This window comes from Typopeltis vanoorti, chromosome 2 (genome assembly GCF_054136105.1).
Source record: "Typopeltis vanoorti isolate ZY-2024b chromosome 2, IOZ_Tvanoo_1.0, whole genome shotgun sequence".
In the NCBI taxonomy this organism is placed as follows: Eukaryota; Metazoa; Arthropoda; class Arachnida; order Uropygi; family Thelyphonidae; genus Typopeltis; species Typopeltis vanoorti.
The window spans coordinates 156,844,187-156,867,695 of NC_143550.1; the positions used below are offsets into that span (position 1 = coordinate 156,844,187).

Sequence of the window (23,509 nt, forward strand, 5' to 3'; positions counted from 1 at the left end):
AAAGCAACTGACACAATGAAAAAGGAAAAGTTGGTCCTTGTTGGGGATCTAAATAGCAGAGTAGGAAATGATTGTCAGACATACAAAAATATTTTGGGAAAATTTGGAGAAAAGAGCAAAGCTAATAATAATGGCAAATATCTGTTGGATTTCTGATCAGGACATGGACTGGTTATTACTAACACCATGTTCCAACATAAAAATGTGCACAAATTCACATGGAGAGAAGAGGCTAGGAATAAGAAAAGTCTCATTGACTATGTTATTGTTGATAGTGATGTTTTCTCCCTGGTGCAGGACACCAGAGTGTACAGAGGATTTGAAATTGGAAGTGATCACTATTTAGTCTTGAGCAGGATAAAATTGAATTTCATATTGAAAAGAATAAATAACATGTAAGAAAGTTTTAAAGCGAATAAAAGTTGAGCAACTCTCAGATGTGAACTGTAGACTAAAATACACAAAGATTATTGAAGAAAAAATGAAAGAGTTTGAGAACAGGAATCAAACCTTGGAGATTCAGTGGCAAGCCTTGAAGAAAACCCTGATTGATTCAGCCAGAGAGGCATGTGGTGAGGTTGTCTGCAAGGATAAAAAAATCAGAACTCCATGGTGGACACATGAAGAGTTAATGAGGCAGTAAAGGAAAAGAAGAAAGCATATTAAAAGTTCCTGTCAAATAAGTCAGCTTGTGCTCTTAGAGAATATAGAGACAAATGCAAGAATGCTAAACACTGTGTAAAACTAGCTAAACAAAAGTCATGGGAGGACTTTGGCAAGAATATAGAAAATAAATATCAAGAAGTTGGCAAAATATTCTGGAGGTTGTTGAAGAAGCTTAGGAATGGAGGATAGAGTGCTGTAAAAGGAGTTAGAGATGATAAAGGTGACATGAAAATGGGAGAAAAGGATATCCTGGAAGTATGGAGTAATTACTTTGAAAAACTGCTAAATGAAACAAGCAGTGATGACAGCACAGTGGTAAAAAAAAAATTACCAGGCATGCAGTCAGGAATACATATCCATACTTGAAGTAGAAAAAGCCATGAAAGGCTTGAAATGTGGAAAGGCAGCAGGAGTAGATGATATTCAACCAGAAATGCTGAAGTATGGTGGTATAAGAGTCTTACAGTGGCTGCACTGCATAGTTCATAAAGCCTGGACAGAGGGATGAATTCCCAATGATTGGAGTAGAGCTCTCATAGTACCCATATATAAAAAGGGAAATAAAACTGAATGTGAGAATTATAGAGGTATTTCCCTACTGTGTGTTCCTGGCAAGATCTATGCAAGTATACTTGAGAGAATTGTGGAAGAAAAGCTTGGTGAAGAACAAGCTGGATTCAGGCCAAATAGAGGCTGTCAGGATCAGATCTTCACTTTACGACAAATAGTCGAGAAAGCATGGGAATATAACAAAGATCTGTATTTAAGTTTTGTCGATTTGGAAAAGGCTTCTCTCTTGGCACCTTGTCATTATATGACAAGGTGCCAAGAGAGAAGCTATTCAATATGCTGCAGTTCTATGGTGTGAATGAGGCATTATATCAAGCAATACTTAGTCTTTATTTGAGTTGTAAGTCAGCAGTTAGAATTGAAGAAAGTACAGGAAGATGGTTTAATGTTAAATCTGGTGTGAGACAAAGATGTACATTATCCCCTCTGTTATTCATTATCCTGGATCACATTATGAAGGAAAGTGGTATTAAACATGATATCAAAATTGAAGATGTTAATGTCAGCTCTTTGCTTTATGCGTATGATGTTATACTTCTAAATAAATCCGCTACAAGTCTGCAAGATTCTCTGACTAAATTGAATAGCTGTTGTAATAGATATGGTATGAAGGTCAGCAATAAAAAGACAAAGACAATGATAATAGGCAGAATCTTTGAAAATGTCAACTGCATTGTGAACGGAGAACCTGTGGAACAAGTAAAACCTTTCACCTACTTAGGCACGATTTTCAGTGATGATGGTTAATTAAATATGGAAATAGACAACAGAATCAATAAAGCTGGTATAGTAGGAAGTCAGTTGAATAAATTCACATGGAATAAGAACGAAATTAGTTGGAACACTAAATTAGCTGACAAGACAGTGTTCTAACCAAATTTAACTTATGGATCCGAGAGCTGGGTCAGAAGTAAAACACTTGACCAAAGACTAGAGACTGCAGATATGAGAGTCCTGAGAAAGATTATAGGCATGAACACATGGCATCAATGGCAATGTCATATTAAAAACGAGGATATTAGGAAAGAACTTGACATTGTCAGCATCCAGGAATGCGTTAGCAGTGCTAATCTCAGGTTGTATGGTCATTTAAACAGAATGGGCGAAGAAAGATTAGCAAAACAAGTGTTCTCTGCCAGGTTGGCAGCAAAATGATCCAGAGTAAGACCAAGATATAGGTGGATTGATATGGTACAAAGTGCCTTAGACGATAGAAATATAAGATCTGATAATGTTGGTCTTGACAAGTAACAGACTGATTTGGAGGAAAAGTGTAGATAGGAAGTTAGTAATGATGTAATTTTTTTTCAGTAGTACTACCATATCCTGTACACCCTTTGAGGGTACATGGCAGGAATTTGATGATGATGATGATGTGTATGACAAAGAGACCTCCTGTGATGAGTCTTTGACTCCATGGGGAATCTTTTACTTCTTCTTCTTCTGTCAGTTCTCTGTTAGTTTATGCTAATGGCATCATTATGCTTGGAGGCTTGTTTAAATGCTACACATACTACATCTAATTTGATCAAGGCAAGTAAGCCTATGGATCATGGTTTAACCACCCTCCATGCAATATTTGGCTATTGACAGTTACAATTTTGAGCAAGTGGATAGTTTTAAAATATATGCATAAGAGATTGAGAGAAAATTTTGAATGTCATTCTTGTATACTTTGTAGTAGTTTTATGACTCTTGAAATGTAGAATATTATTAAGAAAATCCAAAATTAAAATTATGTTAAAGTTATTTATGCCCAGACTTTATCTACGGTAGAGAGACATTGCCAACAAAAATGGAGATAATAAAAAACATATTTCATTTGAAAGAGAAATACTGAGGAAGATTTTTTTTTTTCATCATCTTAAATTGCAATCAAAATACTGGAAATACTGGACTGTTCAAAGACATTATGAAGAACTATTTAAACCTGTTTCACAGATCCAACATTCAATCTTTTATAAGGAGTAAGAAAACTGAATGATTTGGCTATGTCTGGAGGGCAGATGACCATCAATAAGTATTCGCAAATAGAATTGCAAGACAAGAAGTGAGAGGACCTCAAACTAATTGGATGGATATGATAGTAAAAGGATCTGAACAACTAGATGAATATCTTACTCCAGATGCAGACTACAAAAGGAACAGATGAAACAAAAGTAGTAGTGATTTATTACTTGATTGGTCTATTAAGCAGCTAAAGAAGAAGATAGAGATACTGTGACTAACCTTGTTTCAGTTTTGCAGATTAATTGTGCTTTGCTCATCACACATTAAACTTCTTCAATATTCATATCTATGAATATTGAAGAAGTTTAGTTTCTGCGTTCAACATCATCCTTATCAAATTCCTGATATACAGGGTGTTCGGGATAAATTTGACAGTTTCGTAAGGAAAAAGAAAATCTTCTTTGTATCTATTAAATTTAATGAATTGACAAAAAACATTACAGGCAGAGTTAATTACAATACTATCAACAAGATTTACTCAAAATAACCACCATTAGCATCGATCACAGCTTCAATCCTGCTTCGGAACCTCGAACAAGCTGATGCTACAGTCTCCCTGGGAAGGGCCGCAAAAACTGTTTTAATTTTATCCATTAACTGGGCTTTTGTATTACTGGAAGTGCGATTGGTGTCTTTTTCAACTGCGCCCCATACAAAATAATCCATGGGGTTAAGGTCTGGGGAGTTTGGAGGCCAAACATTTGGACTGGTGAAGTCGTAGAAATTTTCAGACAACCATTTTTGACTTTTCCCAGAGGTGTGGCAAGGGACCGAATCCTGGATAACAAGGGTAGCCATTGGCTACCCTTGTTATCCAGGGCTTGACTACAGTGTTTAGCAACTCCACGTAGCCATCTGAAGTCAACTTGAGGCCCTCTTGGAAAAAATGCGGAGGCATCACATTGCCTTCAGAGGATACACATCCGAAAACCATCACAATTTGGGGAAATTTAGTCTGCATTACACGAGGAATGTCCTTTGTACTGTATGCAAGCCATCTGTTATTCTGCGTGTTGTGTTTTTGATCCTGGCAAAAGTTTTTCTCATCGGAAAAGAACCAGATTGTTTGTGGTTCCGCAGGATGTTTCACTCTGCTTAGAAGTTTCTTCGCGTTTATCAAATGTTTTTCACGGGCCTTTTCTGTAAGCAGCTGACCTTGGCGGTGCTTGTATGAGTAGTAGCGGAGGTCTTCATTGAGTGCAAGCTTCATAGTAGAGGCTGCAACATTCATTTCACGTGACAAAGCCCGAATTCCAATGCCAGGGTTCTTCAACACCTGTTCCTGCAGATTTGCGAGGAATTCTGCTGTACGAACGCAATCAGATCGTCTGCTAGGGATCTTTCTTCTTGCTACATCCTCGTAGTCACCATTGCAAGTCTCTAGTTCATGCCTGATTGTTTTTACTGTATTCAGGGAGCATTGGGCAGCAGTCGAAATATCCTTATTTTGATGGCCGGCACGAATCATCATGATACAAGTTATTCTCTTCCATGATTCAGGTGGGTTCCAGCTATCCATCCTTTCTGACATCTTGTATATGAATGAAGAAGGGTCCAACCTTTTAAATGAAGAGAAGTGTGTGTTAATACATGTAACTTACGGAAAAATATAATTAATTATAAATATGTCAAATTTATCCCGAACACCCTGTATAACCTCATAGGGTCTACAGGATATTATGATAATACTAGATTAAATCTTTTCATTATTACTAACTTTCTATTAACAATTTTCCTCTAAAATTATTCTGTTACTTGTGAGGACTCCAATATTGTCAGATCATATTTTCCAGTCTTCTAAGGCACTTACTGAATTTAGCCACCAAGATTTTGATCTTCCTTTGGGTGTTTTTCCTTGATATCTTGGCAAAAACACTTGTTTTGCTAACCTTTCCCATTCTGTTTATGTGACAATACCACCTAAGATTAGCTCTGCTCACATATTCCTGAATGCAAACAATATCAAGTTCTTTCTTAATATCCTCATTTTTAATATGTTCACTCTTCTAATTTTCTGAAAACCCTCATATCTGTGGTCTCCAGTCTTTGATCAAGTGTTTTATTTCTAACCCAGCACTCAGATCAATAAGTTAATGTTGGTTTGAATGCTGTCTTGTATACAGCTAATTTAGTTTTTGACTAATTTCTCTTTTATTTCATATAAATTTATTCAGTTGACTTCCTATCATACCAGCTTTGCTAATTCTGTTGTCTATTTCCATATAATAATAATAATTATTATTATTATTGATTCAGGCCTCCATGGAGTCACAAGACTCATCATGGGAGGCTCACTCTAGAAAACTCAGTCTATCATACCACTCTTTGAATCCATTGACCATTTGTGCTCTCATCACACCATCAGGCAATGTTTTCCATGGTTTAACCACACTACATGCAAAGAAACCCTCATTACCCTCTTGTTCACAGCTTCTTTTTGCAACTTCCAGGGATGGCCCCTTGTTCTTGCTCCTTCTCCCCTGTTTCACCAAATGAAAGGACTCCCCAGTGTCAACCCTGTAACTGCCTCTCAGCAGTTGAGGTCTCAGTGATATCACCTCTTCTTCTATCTACCAAACTCTGCAGTCCACATTCCCTCAGCCTAGCCTCGTAACTAATATTGTACAGTCCTGATATCATCTTTGTCATCTACTTCTGCACTTTTTTCCACAGTTAATTTATCCTCTTCAAATTCTGGGGACCAATTTGAGCACAATAGTCCAGGTGTGGTCTGATTAGGGCTTTATACAATGGAATGACAATTCTAATATGTGCAGGTCAGCATCCTTCTCAGTACTGCAGCAGTCCTCTTGGTTATCTTCACCACCTTTGCAATAAGTTCCCTGAATTTCAGGCTTCTATAAATCATCATCCCCAAATCCCTTCCCTCTCCTACATCCTCCAACAGAGTATGCAGCCTCTCATCAACGTATCCCAAGATTCAAGACATTACATTTAGCTGATTAAACTGACATCACCATCTCTCCAGTTTATTCAAATCCCCTTGCAGGGCTACCACATCTGCATTATTACTAATAACCATTCCCAGCTTCACATCATCTGCAAACAACTGAATATCCCCCTGCAATCTATTGACAATGTCATTGATATAAAGGTTAAACAATACAGTTTTTTAGTGCTGAGCCCTGTGAGACCCCACTCGTAACCTTCTGTTTCCTTGATACCGCTCCCTCATACACGACTCTCTGATACCTGTCAGATTGCCAATCCCAAATCCAGTTCATCTAAATCCATGCAGTGCAACTTAAATATCAGCTTATCATGTAGTACCCTCTCAAATCCCTCTGTAAAATCCAAAAAAAAAACAAAAAGGCAGAATATGCCTTTCCCTCATCATTTGCTCTTTTCACTTTATTATAAAAAGCAATCATATTACTCATATGATTGCTTTTTGCCCCTTAACAAATCCATGCTAACTCTCACAGATAACATTTCCCTTATCTGCCCAACACTGTATATGGTCCCTCATTAATTTCTAGAAAACTTAAAACTACTGAATGAAATAGAAACTGGTCTATAGTTTTGATACTTCCAGTCTGCTACCACCCTTATGTGATGGCACTATCTTATACTCCTTCCACTCCTTGGGCATCTTTCCATGGCTGACTTTCATTGAAAATCCAGGTCAGTAGAGCTGAATTTTCAAGCTCTTTAGCACATTCTCTCAAAAAAACCTGTGATGAAGTCCCATCCAGTCCTGTTGTGTTACTGACAACCAGAGTACTCAGTATTTGAAACACACACTCTTCTTGCACTTCTAAACCATGAACGTGCCCTATCCCTTTGGTATTAAAACGTACTTCTCTATGTTGAAATACTTCAATTAAGTGTTCATTGAACATCTCCACTATTTCCTTTGCATTATTCACTCTATTCCCATTTTTATCCAGCATTGTCCTTCTTCCACAATCATTTCTCCTCCTACTGGCCATATAGCGAAGGAATTCCTTAGGATTTTCTTTGGATCTCAGAGCCAGTCTCTTCTGATATTCCAGTTTTGCCTTCCTCACCATACTAGTCTCTCTCCTGGCCTGATTCTTATATTCTTCATACATCTACTCTCCACTCCTCTTCTTATATCTTTTCCATATCCTTTTTTACCTGCAGTTCCCATTTAATATTGTTTGTCATCCACTTTACACCAAATTGTGTTCTCTTCTTCACTTACGGTATACAACTTGCTTTGCTTCTATTAAATATTCCTTCACAAGTTCCCAAGCACTGATGATATCTTGCCTTTCCAATTCCTCAATCCATGGAACTACCCTTAGCCAATATCTAAGATTATTGTAATCATCTGACTTATAATTCCACATACATTACTTTCTCTTTGTGACTTCTATGTCTATTCATCTTCCAAGCCCAAACCACATGATCACTTTATACATCTGGTGGGGCAGAGATACCATTATTATTATTATTATTATTATTATTCAGGCCTCCAAGGAGTCAAAAGACTCATCGAGGGAGGTCCTTCCTAAGACTTAAAGTCTGTCAAGACTCATCGAGGGGAGGTCCCCCCCCCCCCCCCCGAGAAACACAAAGTCTATCATACCACTCTTTAAACTCACTGACCGTTCTCGCTCCCACCACTCCATCAGGCAATGCATTCCACGGCTCAACCACCCTCCACACAAAGAAACCACTCCTTACCCTCTTGCTCACAGTTTCCTTTCGTAACTTCCAGGGATGGCCTCTTGTCATCATTCCTTCCCGCTGATCAACCAAGCGAAAGAACTCCCCAGTGTCAACCCTGTAACCACCTCTCAACAGTTTAAAAGTCTCAATCATATCACCTCTCCTTCTTCTATCCACCAAACTCTGCAGTCCACATTCTCTCAGCCGATCCTCATAACTATCCTTGTACAGTCCTGAAACCATCTTTGTCATCCGTCTTTGTATCCTTTCCACAGTTAATTTATCCCCTTCAAATCCTGGGGACCAAATCTGAGAACAATAGTCCAAGTGTGGTCTGATCAGAGACTTATACAACGGAATGATAACCCTCTTATCTCTGCAGGTCAGTGTCCTTCTCATAATAGCAGCAATCCTCTGTGTTACCTTCACCACCTTTGAAATATGTCCCCTAAACTTCAGGTTTCTATCAATCATCAACCCCAGATCTCTTGTCTCCCCTACTTCCTCCAGTATAACTCCTCCCATAGAGTATGCAGCTTCCCATCGATGTTTCCCAAACCTCAAGACCTTACATTTTGCTGCATTAAACTGAAATCCCCATTCATTTGCCCATCTATCTAGCTTATTTAAATCCTCTTGCAGGGCTACCACATCTGCACTATTACTAATAATCCTTCCCAGCTTCGCATCATCCGCAAACAACTGAATATCCCCCTGCAATCCACTGGCTATGTCATTGATATAAAGGTTAAACAATATAGGTCCTAGTACTGAGCCCTGTGGGACCCCACTTGTAACATTCTGTCTCCTTGAAACTGCTCCACCATACACAACTCTCTGATACCTATCAGACAGCCAATCCTGAATCCAGTTGACCAATCTGACATCCAGACCCATGTGCTGCAACTTAAATATCAGCTTATCATGTGGCACCCTGTCAAATGCCTTCGCCAAGTCTAAGAATATTGCAGTATATGCCTTTCCCTCATCTAATGTTCTTGTAACTTTATTATAAAAGGCTAGCATATTGCTAAAACAAGAGCGTCCTTTCACAAATCCATGTTGATTCTCACAGATAACATTACCCTCATCTGCCCAATGCTGTATACGGTCCCTCACTACTTTCTTCAAGATCTTAACAACTACTGATGACACACAGACTGGCCTATAATTAGACATTTCCAGTCTGTTACCACCCTTTTGCAATGGCACTATCTTACCTTCCTTTCATTCCCTGGGCACCTATGCCAAAGCCAGACTTTCATTGAAAAGCCACGTTAAAGGTACTGTCAATTCCCTAGCACATTCTCTCAAAACTCGTGGCGAAATACTATCCAGTCCCACAGCTTTATTGACATCCAGAGTACTCAGTATCTGAAACACACTCTCCTCCTGTACCTCCAGACCTCGAACCAGTCCTATCCCTCTAGCATTAAAATTGACTCCTCTAGGATGAAATACTCTAGGATGAAATAAAGTGTTCATTGAACAATTCCACTATGTCCTCTGCATCAGTCACTCTATTCCCATTTTTATCCCACAATATCATTCTTCCACAGTCATTTCTCCTCCTACTGGCCACATAGCTAAAAAATTCCCTAGGATTTTCTTTGGATCTTAGGGCCAATCTCCTCTCATATTCCAGTTTCGCTTTCCTTACCACACTAGTCACTCTTCTGGCCTGTGTCTTATATTCCTCATGCATCTCTTCACCTGTCTCCTTATATCTCTTCCATAGCCTCTTTTTCGCATGCAATTCCTGTTTAATATTGTTTGTCATCCACTTTACTCCAAATTGCGTCCTCTTCTTCACTCGTGGTATACAACTTACCATTGCTGATAACAAATATTCTTTCACAATTTCCCACGCACTGGTGATATCCCGGCCTTCCAATTCCTCCCTCCATGAAACTTCCCGAAGTTGACGTCTAAGACTATTATAATCACCTGCTTTATAATTCCACATAAGTTCCCGTCTCTTTGATACGCCTGCATGCCTATTCATTTTCCAAGTCAACACCATATGGTCACTCTCTCCAGCTGGTGGGAGAGACGTCAACTCAGTTATTATCAACTCTTCTGATGCTATAACCAAATCCAAAACTTTTGAACCTCTTGTTCCCTCTGTTACATGTTGCCTAAGACATTTGTCCCTCAAAAATTCTAGAAATTCCATTCCCCTATTGCTACATGCATCTTCCTCTCTCCAATTTATACTACTGGAGTTAAAATCTCCCATAACAATCATTCTTCTTGCAAGAAGAATATAACTTATAACCGAGATACCATCTCAGTTATAATTAGATTTTCTGATGCTGTGATCAAATCTAAAACTCTTGAACCTTATGTTCTTTCTACTACATGCTGGCTATTTGTTCCTCAAGAATTTCAGAAATATTATTCCCTTACTGCTACATGCAGTTTCCTCTCCTAATTTATACTGCTGTAGTTAAACTCTCTCATAACAATCATTCCTTTTGCACTCACCAAGCTCGATTGCCTAAACATCTCCTGTTCTTCACTACTCTGTTCCCAGGCTTATAGCAACATTCCACTAAATATCCTACCTTGCCCACATCTACCTCATACCATAGGCTTTCAAAACCATTAGTGCCATTGCCCTGAGAGGACATAACTTATCACTTATCATAAGCAGTACTTCATCACTGTGTTTGCCCTTCCTATCCTGTCAAAAAATGCTATACCTTGCTACGTCTATTCCTGTCAGTATATCATCTTCCATCAACCATGTGTCAGAGATTCCAATAATCTTTGGACAGGTTGATGCAATCAGCATCACCAATTCATCTCCTTTATTCCAGATACTCCTTCCATTAGTATAAAGAATCGAGGCAGTGTCACTGTTTCTATACTTATCATTATGTCCTCCAGACCCAACTGGATTCAACATTACATTCCCCCTTTACCAAGTCACTGTTCCTATAAGAGGCCATCCCTGCTACCATCCACCCTGATAATTCTAGTTTCCTTGCATTGACATACTTACTTGTTCAAAGAACTACATTCTCTCCAGATGTGTACATCCTTCCTCATTGAAGTGTAAGCTGTCTCTTGCATAGAATTCCTTTCTGTCCTCAAATATTTAATTTGCCATTTGCCAAAAATTGTCTTGAATATTTAAGGGAAAAATATAAATATTTGCCTCTTAAATGCTGCTATCCAGTCTATTTTTCATTTGGAAACTAAAGATCTTAATTTCAATGCTAGTAAAGCTTAAACCCTTTTTGTCAACAAGAATTTTCTTTGTTACTTGCTGTAATAATATCCTGATCTTCAGATAAGATCAGATTTTTCTATTTGAAATAGCATTAACATCTTTATCTAATCATAGTATAATCATATTGATATTATAATAAATTCTTCAACATCAGAGAAGCTTGATCTTTCTTTGACTTTTATTTTATTTTATGTTTTTATTTTTATTTTGCTTAAGATTTAATTTAATGTAACTAATATTATTACTTATGTATCACTGAATTTAACAGTGTTAAAATTAATAAAATTGAATTTTTATTAAAATATGTTTCTTTTAATATAATTAATGTTATTTTTAGAATTATTTCTGGTTTAGGTAATTAATTTTTTACAAGAATAAATTGAATACTCTAGCATCCAGATGACCTTCATCTGAATATCAGAAGTGCTGTTTTGTGTGTTGAAACATTAATGGACCAGCTCCACGAAAGAAAAAATATTATTTGGACAGCATGGCAGACTAGACTGAAAGCATTTAAGGAACAGAAAGCTCAATGGAAAACTCTAGTCACTGATATTTTACAGGTATGCAACATTGTGATTTTTAATTAACTTTTAATTTCTCATCTAATCTTTTAAGTTCATATTCAGGTAGCTACTTATGCTCTGATTTTTGCTTTGGTTACTGTGTGTTAAGAAATAGTTAATGCAGTTGATTATAAAATATAAGTTATATATTGTGGTTTCATTGAACACTTGTTTTATTTATTTATTTTTTCTCATAGTCAGTACAGGTTATCACCTCTCTAGATGATGAATTGTTTCCTATAATTCCTAAAGATATGACTCATCCAGATTCTATATCACTTCATTTAGAAAGGCGCCTGGAGACACTTCTGCCTCTTATTAAAGTATGTTTTTTTTTTTTGCTTCTCTTTATTATATATATTTAATTTTATGCTGGTTGTTCAAAATAATATATAGTCTCGTTATCAGTTATAGAGATACCAACTTTTGTTTGGCATTAAGTTGTTATTTTATCAAGTTTTTCTGATGCATTATTGCAATTTTAATTTGATAAATAGTTAAAACTTTCCTTACTTTCTCTTTTCGAATGTGCTGTATTGATGATTATGAATGTCAGCCTGTTGCATCTCACTGTCGGGTAATAGCATCTTCCAAATATCTCTGCTCTTTTCTCTCAGGACATCCCCATCTCCAGTTGTATTTCTATGATCTTATCTCTCCACCTTATCTTCTCTCTTCTTCTGGATCTCTTGCTCTCTCTCTCTGGGAATCCAAACTAGTAAGGATTGTCCATCTGTCATCTTTCATTCTGAGTGCATGGTAAACCTAGTTCCACTTTAATTGTTTGGCTTTTTGAATAACATCAGTAATTTTGTTACCTACCTGATGTCTGTTTTGTATTAGGCATTATTAGCATTATTAAATGAAATATTCTCTTTTTCTTTAGTTTGTTGTAGTAGCATAGTGAACCATAAACATTGTCCCATAATTAATTTTTTTGTCCACCATGGGAGACACCTAATGATTATTTATATTTTTACATATGGAAACGTTTCTTGAAGTTAAGTGCAAGACTAGTCATTCTGTTTTTAAATTCCACAAAAGGTTACTAGCTCATAGTACATGAGTATTCATACAGTGAATGAGGTAATGATTTAGATAATCCAGAACTTGGCTCTTGAGGCCCAACTATGGAACTTTTCAATCCAATTCAGGCTTCTAATAAGCAGGGGGGTGGTCTCATACAGGATGATGAACTTTATCTACCATCTTGATGTTCATAAACATTCATGTCTATGTGGGATGTGAACTCATAGCCTTGGTTTGAAAAGTATATCACCTAATTATTAAATACATCAGATGAGAGATAGCTGTGAAAAATTTTTCCACTTGGTTTCAATGTATGTTATACTTGGCAAGAAATTATATTCTTCTTTTAATCTTATACCTAAGCATAAGCATCTTCACAACTAGTATACTATCTTCTTGGGTCTAGCTTCCACCGATGGAACCTCAATGAAGGTTGAAACCAGTCTATAGTGACCCTTCCCATAATGTTTTTGCATTAAAGGATACTAAGATAACTGATGTGAAGTCAACAGTTTAGATATATAAGTAGACTAGTCATGCTTTTTTTTTTTTCACATTTGCACTTGGGTATATGATTAAAACAAGAATTCCTAATATTTTTCTCACTTACCTGCTCACATGCTTACATCCTCACAATAGTTCTGGTTTCTATAATTTTGCCACTAAACTGAACAACAGTTTTTCCAGACATTTTGCATATCTGAAGATGACAAGGATTGTCCATCTATTAAAGTTTATTTTCTATTTTTTAATTAATTTTATAATTTTTTGTATTTTTATTTATTTTTTACATAGTCCAGAAACCCTGCTCTAAGAGACTAAACAGAAATTTTTCAAGCAACTTCAAGCTTTCAGTAAGCAACGTGTAATAGTCAAATGCTTGAGGTCTAACTTTTAGTTATTTGTTTTTTGAAATGGTTTACAAATTATGAGATCTCTTATTATTAATGCTAGTGCTGTTGTTTTTCAGTGACATAGTGACTTGATTAACTCCAGGTATATAATGATCACACCAGGCTATAAATAATGTTGAAAGTTTATTTTTCACTTGGTTAGACCATAATAAATTTAGTTTAATCCTTTATCCAAGTGTGAGCAAACAAAGTTTGCACCTGAAATATCTTCAGGACTGGGGTTAGGTAGTACCCAGTGTTGTACTACCTTACCTCAGTCCTGAAGATATTTTCAGGTGCAAACTTTGTTTGCTCACACTTGGATAATGGATTAAACTAAATTTATTATAGTCTAACCAAGTGAAAAACAAGTGAAACTTTCAACATCTTTCTCTAAATCCAGAGTAATTTAATTAAAAGGTGGCACACTGTTTGGCAACTCCTATAGGTAAAGATGACTTGCCATTGCTTCTGCCTGGTATCTCCACCTCTGGGCCTGGCTCCCACTGAAGAGACCTTAATAAAGGTTGAAACTAGTCCGGGTAGTGGCTCTTCCCTTAATGCATAACATTATACATATCCACAAGGAGATATGTTTTGCATTATGGGAGATACTGAGATAGGAGTGATGTTAGCTTGGTCCACCTTTGCTACGAGTTGCCTGGTGTTGTACTACCTTACCCCAGTCCTGAAGATATTTTCAGGCACAAACTTTGTTTGCTCACACTTGGATAAAGGATTAAACTAAATTTATCATATGCTACAAATAATCTTGCTGCAGATACTTGAATACTTGAACAGAGGTATTCTTAAAATGCTAATTTTTTTCTATTTTTATTTTTTCAAATCATTTCCATCTTGGATGTTTATTTGTTCATTAGGATTTCATGCTGAGTTAGGACTAATCCAATAATAAATTAAGTTTAATCCTTTATCCAAGTGTAAACAAACAAAGTTTGCGCTTGAAGTATCTTCAGGACTGAGGCAATTCATGTTAAAGGTGGACTAAGCTCTCATCACTTGTCTTAGTATCTCCCATAATGCAAAGCACATCTCCTTGTGGACACCTTTAGCATGAGTTGCCTCAGTCCTGAAGATACTTCAGGTGCAAACTTTGTTTGCTTACACTTGGATAAAGGATTAAATTAAATTTATTATAATCTAACAAAGTGGGAAAAAACTTCCAACAGGACTAATCCAAATTTGAATATCTTGAAATCTGATACATGAACAACAATTTTTCCAGAGATAGTTTGATTTTATTTTTATTGGTACTATTGAATGAACATTATTTCTTTCTCATTTTAGAAAGTTGAACTGGAAATGGAGGCTTACACTAAAGCAGCAGGAGCGAAATGTTTTCTGGGAAATATCGAAAGTGATAAAGATGAACTAACAGAAAAACTCAAAAAGAACTACCAGGACTTTGAAAAGAAAATTAATGGTTATGAAACTCTGGTGAAGGAAATGATTTCTTTCTTCCATAATGTGCAACAGGTAAGGTGATGAAAATCTCACCTTTATATGATGTAATGTTTATGTACTAATGTTGGAATGATTATTGTGGAAGTTTAGTTATAACTCAGTTTGTATAAATATTTTAGTATCAGGTAACTAAAAAAGTTCGTGCAGCTTTTCATAATAAATATTAAACAGCTGCAGAAATTTTCATTAAAATAAGCACCTTCACAATCTACAATTCTTTCCAAATGAGATAAAAGTTTCTAAATTCTGCTTTTATAAAACGTTTTGTTTTTAGAAATAATAAACCTAGCAACCTTCACTTCAATTTCTGTTTTATTATGGAACTGTCTATTTCGCAAATGACTGTCTAGCATCAAAAAAAGATGATAATCACTTGGAGAAATGTCAGGAGAATATGAAGGATGAGGGAGTATCTCCTATCCTAAAGCACAAATCTTCTCATGGGTAAGTTTTTCAGCATGAGATTTTTTCATTGTCCTGTAAGAATAGCACTTTCTTATGATTAGCTAGTCCTGGCTGTTTCTGAAGTAATGCATCCTGCACACACTCGAGTTACATGGAGTAGATCTCATCCATAATTGTTTGGCTTGCAGAGAAAAACTCGTAGTGGACAATACTGGCTCCTGTCCACCAAATAAAAAGCATATCACAGTTTCCCATACTACGTAATTCTCCAACTACACAGAATGACACTACCTACCATCAATGCCATCTACCACCAACAACAGTATGTTTTACATGTAAATTCTTCTTTACTGGTGGGATCTAATATGTATCTGCTGATTAATTAATCTTTAGTACAAGGACTATACCATTCATTCCCACCCTCCACATTTCCTGCCCTATAGTAACATCTAACTAAATATTTCATCCTACCAATCTCTATCTCACCCCATTCTTTCTCCAAACCAGTGCTACTATTTCCTCTTTGCATTTCCACATTATTATTATTATTATTATCATCCAGGCCTCCATGGAGTCAAAAGACTCATCGTGGGAGGTCGTTTTTAGGAAACACAAAGTTTATCATACCACTCCTTGAACACATTGACCATTCCTGCTCCAACCACTCTCTCAGGTAATGCATTCCAAGTTCAACCACCCTCCATGCAAAGAAAACCACTTCTCACCCTCTTGCACACAGCCTCCTTTTGTAACTTCCAGGGATGGCCCCTTGTCATCGCTCCTTCCCGCCGTTCCACCAAGTGAAAGAACTCTCCAATGTCTACCCTGTAACTGCCTCTCAACAGTTTAAAGGTCTCGATCATATCACCTCTCCTTCTTCTATCCACTAAACTCTGCAGTCCACATTCCCTCAGTCAATCCTCATAACTCATATTGTATAGTTCTGAAACCATCTTTGTTATCTGCTCTGTACTCTTTCCACAGTCAATTTATCCCCTTCAAATCCTGGGACCAGATCTGAGAACAATAGTCTAAGTGTGGTCTGATCAGAGTCTTATACAATGGAATGATAACTCTTTTATCTCTGCAGGTCAGTGTCCTTCTCAGTATTGCAGCAATTCTCTGAGTTACCCTCACCACCTTTCCAATATGCTCTCTGAATTTCAGTTTTCTATCAATCATCAACTCCAGATCTCTTGTCTTCCCTACCTCCTCCAATCAAGTATGCATCCTCCCATTGATGGATCCCAAACCTCAAGACTTTTCATTTTGCTGTATTGAACCGACCCCCATTCATTTGCCCATCTGTCTAGTTTATTCAAATCCTCTTTGCAGGGCTGCCACATCTGCACTATTACTGATAACCCTTCCCAGCTTCACATCATCTGCAAACAACTGAATGTCCCCTTTCAATCCATTGACAATATCATTGATATAAAGGTTGAACAATACAGGTCCCAGTACTGAGCCCTGTGAAAACCCCCACTTGTAGCCTTTTGCTTCCTTGATATTGTCCCACCATACACAACTCTCTGATACCTATCAGTCAGCCAATCCTGAATTCATTTGACTTACTCGACATTTCAACCCATGTGCTGCAACTTAAATATCAGCTTATCATGTGGCACCCTAATTCACCTGCTGTCATCAACAACACTCTTCCTTCTTTTTTTGTTCTTCCCGTCTTCATGAGAAGCAACTATGTTTCATTTACTGCAACAATATTTGTGCAAATAATCTCAGTTAGTGAAACTGTTTTGTTTTTGTTATTTCTGATAGTCCTGCTATTCATAAATAAACACAGTAATTTATTTTTAGGTCAGTAACCAGTCCTTTCAAATTTTCAAAAATTTTTGGATCATCCTAGTCTAATAATACAATTCAATGAGTAGACAGGAGTTATCTACAATTAGAATGTAACAGTGCATTATATTCTCATGCTTATTGGTTATTTCAACTTTGGATTGACTCTTTCAGTCTCTCTCTCTCTCTCCTTTTCATCTAAAGATTAATTTATAAAAAAAAAAAAAAAAAATCAACTAACGCCTTTTATTCCCTAATAGGGAGTAGGCGAGGCCTTTATACCCTATCTAGCTTTTGGAGACTGAGTGGACAGTTCAATCTCCACCAGTAGCCAATCAGAGATAGCTGGCCCATGTCTATCACTAATTATAGCAGCCACCGATGAAGAGGCTGGCAAACAAGTGCTGCCATCTCTTGGTACCTAACCCTAACAAGATAGGTCACTGTCTGAAATAATGTGGGTACTACGGTCGATTTTCTTGAGTTTATGGGACAAAAAACCCGAGTTTCCGGGAGGAAAAACTCGCTTGCCTGTGCCAGAGATCGACTAACTCAGGAACCGGTCAAAGATAGGCTTAGAAAAAGTTCCTCCAGTCAGCGACTAGACTAGAACCTGGGTCTAACTTCAAGCGGCCAAGCGCAGAGGATGCAAACGCCACTTCCACTGAGCTACACAGGCCTGTAAGATTAATTTATTTCAGAAAAATATAAAATTTCATCTAAAAATAATATATAATTAGAAAAATATTACTGTCAGTTTACTTAAGGAGCGATATATATTTGCTAGATTCTATAATAGTTTATTTTATGTGAAATTCAAATATTCAAAAATTTCCTTTATTATTTTTAGTGAAGCATTAATTCTTATATTCTTCTAGTTAGAGAGCCTTCTTACTGAAGAAGAAACCAGCTATTCTTCTTTTAATATTCTGACTGATGATGTAGTCAAAGTTAGTCGTCTACTACAGAAGTTCGATTCCAATAGTTCTTTAATTCTGAAATCATTAAAATCATGTACTGAAGACTTGGATCATCTCATCATCAAAATTAATGAAGTGGTAATGTAATTTACATTCCTTATGGTATCTGTTGTGTTATGTGTTAATTGCTTAAAATATCTTGTTTATAAACCAGAATATCCTGTGTTTTTGTATTTTAATTTCTTAAATCTAAATTGTGTTTTATTATTATTGTGGTTAAGGTAGGTGGAATTCAGGAATGGGAATATAATACTGTAGAGGGGGACAGCATGGTTTTGTAAAGGGTCAATCTTGCCTTAGTAATTTAGCAGAGTGTAGTGGAGTACATTGTGGGATTACAATATTGTATGTAAACATATTTTGATGGTTATTGATTGACTGGAAGGCCTCTAGATAAAAATTCATCAGTAGCGAAGAAGTTCACTTTGAAGTTTCTCCATTATTTCTTTCTTAGAGGGTTGAGTGATGGCAATAGGGTGGTAGTTTGAGAATAGACCTGTTTATCTCCCCCTCCCTTTTTTTTAATAGGATAAATATATGCCATAAATTGAGTTACCAGCTAAGTATAAAATATTGTAGAAATGATATAGGATAGATTACCTCTGGAGCACAATATTTGAGTACAGTTGACATTTGTTTTATGGGAAATTAGAGAGATGCCATCAAGACTGGAAGACTTTTTAGAGTCTAAGTTGTTTAGTATTCTTCTCATGTCTTTTATTATTATTATTATTATTATTATTATTATTATTAAACAAGACCTCATGGAGTCAAAGACTCATCTAGGAGGTCCTTTTATCTCACATACATCTCATCATACCCTGTCTTAAACACATTCAAACTCCTTGCAGACACCACACTCTCAGGCAAAGCATTCCAATCACTCACAACTCTGCACGAAAAAACCTGCCTCTCACTCCTCTACTCACACCCTCTTTATACAGTTTCCAGGGATGACCTCTGGTTCCTCCCTGATCTCCCACTATTCTCTGTAGAACTTCTCCACCATTGATCCTATAACAACCCCTTACCAACTTGTAGGTCTCTATCATATCTCCCCTCATCCTTCTCTCCACTAGACTTTGCAATTTACATCTTTTCAATCTTTCCTCATACTCGACATTCCAGAGGTCAGAAACTACCTTAGTCAGTCGCCTTTGGACCTTTTCCAACATCTCTTCATCCTTCTGAAAACCAGGTGACCAAATCTGGGCACAATAGTCCATGTGTGGCCTAATCAAAGCCTTATACAATGGAACACGAATCTCCCTACTTCTACACGTCAGTGTCCTCCGCATCATTCCCAGAAGTCTTTGTGTTGTCTTCACAATTTTGGCAATGTGTCCCCTAAATTTTAGATCTTTATCCACTATCACCCCAGATCTCTTATTTCCTCTACTTCCAACAATATATTCTCACCAAGCATAAATTCTGCATCCCATTTTGTTTTCCAAATTTTAAAACCTTACATTTTACAACATTGAACTCACATCCCCATTTGCTTGCCCAATCACTCAATTTATTCAAGTCTTCTTGCAAGGCCACAACATCTTCACTACTCTTTATGGTTCATCCCAACTTTGCATCATCTGCAAACAACTGGATATCTCCATCCAAATCTTCTCCACTAGTGACTTTCCTTTTCCTGGATATTGCACCCCATACACAACTTGTTGATACCTATCAGATAGCCAGTCTCCAATCCAATGCACTAATCTAATATCCAACCCCAACTGCTCTAGTTTTACTGTCAACTTATCATGAGGTACTCTATCAAAAGCTTTTGCAAAATCCAAGTATATTACTGTGTATCCTTCTCCTCTGTCCAAGGAAGCAGTCACTTTATTGTAATAAGTAAGTAGATTACTAAAACATGACCTCCCTTTAGCAAATCCATGCTGTCCATCAAAGATTATACCATTGTTGTCAACCCAACTCTGGATCCTAGTTCTCACAAGCTTCTCCAACAACTTAACCACAACACCTGACACACAGATAGGTCTATAGTTTGATGCTTGAGTTCGATCACCTCCTTTATGAAGTGGCACAATCTTGCCCTCCTTCCACTCTTTAGGAACTTGACCAAGTGCAAGACTCGTATTAAAAAAATATGTCAAGGCAGGTGTCAACTCTCTGGTACATTCCTTCAGAATACGCGGTGATATATTATCAAGTCCCACAGCCTTATTTACATCTATTACTCAACTCCCCAAACACCTCTTGCTCACTTACAATCAGTCTCTCCTCCCCATCATCAACTGCTCTTAATCTCTCCATGAAGTCACATTCACAAGATTGAAAGATCTTTATGAACTGCTCATTAAGTATTTCCACCACACATTCTGCAACAGCTGTCTTTATACCATTTCCTCCAATCAATGTCATCCTTCCATAATCATTCTTTCTTCTGCTGGCTACATATCGAAAGAACTCCCTAGGATTCTTTTTGGCTTCATTAGCTAACTGCTGTTCATACCTCCCTTTAGCTACTCTCACCAACCAAGTCACCCTCCTTGCCTGGTCTTTGTAGACCTCATGAAATTGGTTACTTCCACTTCTCTTATGCTGCCTCCACAATGCCCTTTTTCTCTGTATTGCATGCTTAATCTCTTTATTCATCCATCTTACACCTACCTTATTTAACCTTATCACCCATGATATACATTTAGACATTACATCTACTAAATAGTTTTTGAAAATCCCCCAAACTGCATTGATCTCTTTTCCAGCAAACTCCTCATTCCATGCTACACCTGCAAGCTGTCTCCTGAGCTCTTCATAATCATCCCCCCCCCCCTTGTAGTTCCACATATACCCTTTTTTCACAGGGGTCCTTGCACTGCTGGCAACCACCCAGGTAATCACCTCATGGTCACTTTCACCAATTGGTGGATGATTTGACACCTCATTGATAATTACATCCTCCGATGAGATGACCAAATCCAAGACCCTTAATCCTTGTGTGCCCTCTGTTACATACTGTCTGAGGTAATTATCCCTCAAAAACTCAAGAAACTCATTTTCTTTACTTCCAGTTGCTATCTCTTCATTCCAGTCTATATTGCCATAATTGAAATCACCCATAATGATCACCCTTTACTTATTTGCTTGGCTTATTTGACTATACATTTCACTATCACCACCATCCACATTACCAGGTCTATAACAACATCCCACCAAGTATTTGATTCTTCACCTCTATCTCACACCATACTGCCTCAAAACCACTCGCCCTATTTCCCTCTTGCATCTCTACCTTGTATGGACATAACTCTTTCTCTATCATCAATAGCACTCCCCCTCCCTTTTTACCTCTTCTATCCTCACGAAACACATCATACCTTTCCATCTCTATTCCTGTCAGGTTGTCGTCCTCATCTAACCATGTCTCACTTATTCTGACAATCTTTGGGTGAACAGACACAATTAGTGCAACCATTTCATCCGCCTTTCTTATACTTCTAGCATTGGTATACAAACACAACAACTCATTTCTGGATCTACAGCTAGTTCCACTGATACCACTCACTCAATGTGATCTTTCCATGCTGGAGTGGGGCCATTTCCCTTTCTGCTTCTTCATTTTAGAACCCTTTGCAATTCCATCTGTTTCCTCTTGATCCCTGGTCATCCCATTACTTTCCTGCCTACACATGCTCTCACCTCCTCTTGGAGCATCCACCTTTCTCGTGCTGTGTACTCCTGTCCACCCTGAGCCTCCTCATTTCCCTGCTCCTCTTGCACACCCATTCTCTCATTTTCTATACTCATACCACTCACTTCCCTATTCATTTCCACTTCTTCAATCTCTCCTGTCTTACTCTCCTGCTCTTCCACATCACTCCCCTCTCGATCTGATTCATTATCTCTATTCACTTCTCTACTTTCCAGCAGCAGTCTCTCCAAGCGACTCACCATAACCACTCAAATGCAGTCCATCGCTCCCATACCACTCACTTCATCCCTCAAACTCATTCCACACATTAACAAACTGTACTCCCATCTCCTCACACATTTCAGCCAGAATATCATTCATAATCCTTGCTCTCCGCCTCATTTCACCACAATCACATCTAGGCAACACACTGACTACCCTTCCTGTCACACTATTCTCTTTTATCTTTCCAAGCAGTCTCCTGACTGCTTTTATTTTGACATGCTCTTTGTTCTCTCTCAAATCATTTGTACCAATTAATACAATTAACTCTTTTGCTCGCTCCCGCCTCATATTCAATGCCTCAATCACTGTACTCATTTTACCGCCTGGAAAACATACCTTGTGCATTTTATCCTCTAGCACACCTTTAATAATGGAGTCGCCATACAACGCCACTCGCTCATCTTTCGTTAACTCTTTCATGCCATTATGATTTATTTTAATAGTTTTGACCTGAATTCTCTTAATTTCATTCTGCATCCATTTCATTTCTTGCTTCATCCAATCCAATTCACCTTCCGAACCTTGCTACACATTCTCTCTATCATTAAATCTTTCTAACTCTCAACTCCCCTCTTCTCACTTTCCTTCTCATTCATCCTTCTTTGTTTCCGTACTTTCGGTTCAACATACATCCAACTTTCACTATCATTCTTCTCACTTTCACTCTCATTTTTCTTTCTTTGTTTCCATACTTTCGCACTAACATGCATCCAACTTTCACTATCATTCTTCTCACTTTTACTGTCATTCATCTTTCTTTGGTTCAGTACTTTCATTCCAACATGCGTCCAACTTTCGCCATCATTCATTCTTTTTTCGCTATCATTTATTCTTTCGATTTTTTTTACTTGTGATTTCTGCATCACGCCATTTCTACCTTCATTTGTTCTCTCAATTTCGTTTCTTTCTGCCTCACTTTCGTCCCTTTTAACATCCGTTACAGTTGTCAAATCACTCTTTCTTTTTTCCTGATTTTTTAACATTTTTTCGCCTCTCTTTCTCACCATCCTACTCTTTCGAATGTGCACTCGCGACACAATCGGTACTAGCACTTTCTGTCATCAATTTCATATTCGCATTCATCAGTTCCTCGTTCAGGTCACACTTCGCACACATCCTTCTTCCATCCGCACTAAACATCCACAAATCATTTATGTAATCGAAGGAATACATATAACAGACCTCACACTTAACGACATGACTGAAATCTAAATTAAAATCATGGAATGACAATGCCGCCACCATTTTTTTTTTCTTTGCAGGTT

The 23,509-nt window shown here is 37.4% G+C and overlaps 1 protein-coding gene across 1 annotated transcript in view; it reads left to right on the forward strand.

Annotated features, from left to right (window-relative positions):
• LOC150109560 (coiled-coil domain-containing protein 141-like) overlaps nt 1-23,509 on the forward strand; it is a 451,763-nt gene that overhangs the window by 193,692 nt on the left and 234,562 nt on the right. Inside the window, exons 13-16 of the mRNA XM_090409020.1 lie at nt 11,536-11,706; nt 11,907-12,032; nt 14,940-15,128; nt 18,203-18,382. Coding sequence (XP_090265146.1) covers nt 11,536-11,706; nt 11,907-12,032; nt 14,940-15,128; nt 18,203-18,382 — 666 coding nt within the window. The remainder of the gene's footprint in view (nt 1-11,535; nt 11,707-11,906; nt 12,033-14,939; nt 15,129-18,202; nt 18,383-23,509) is intronic.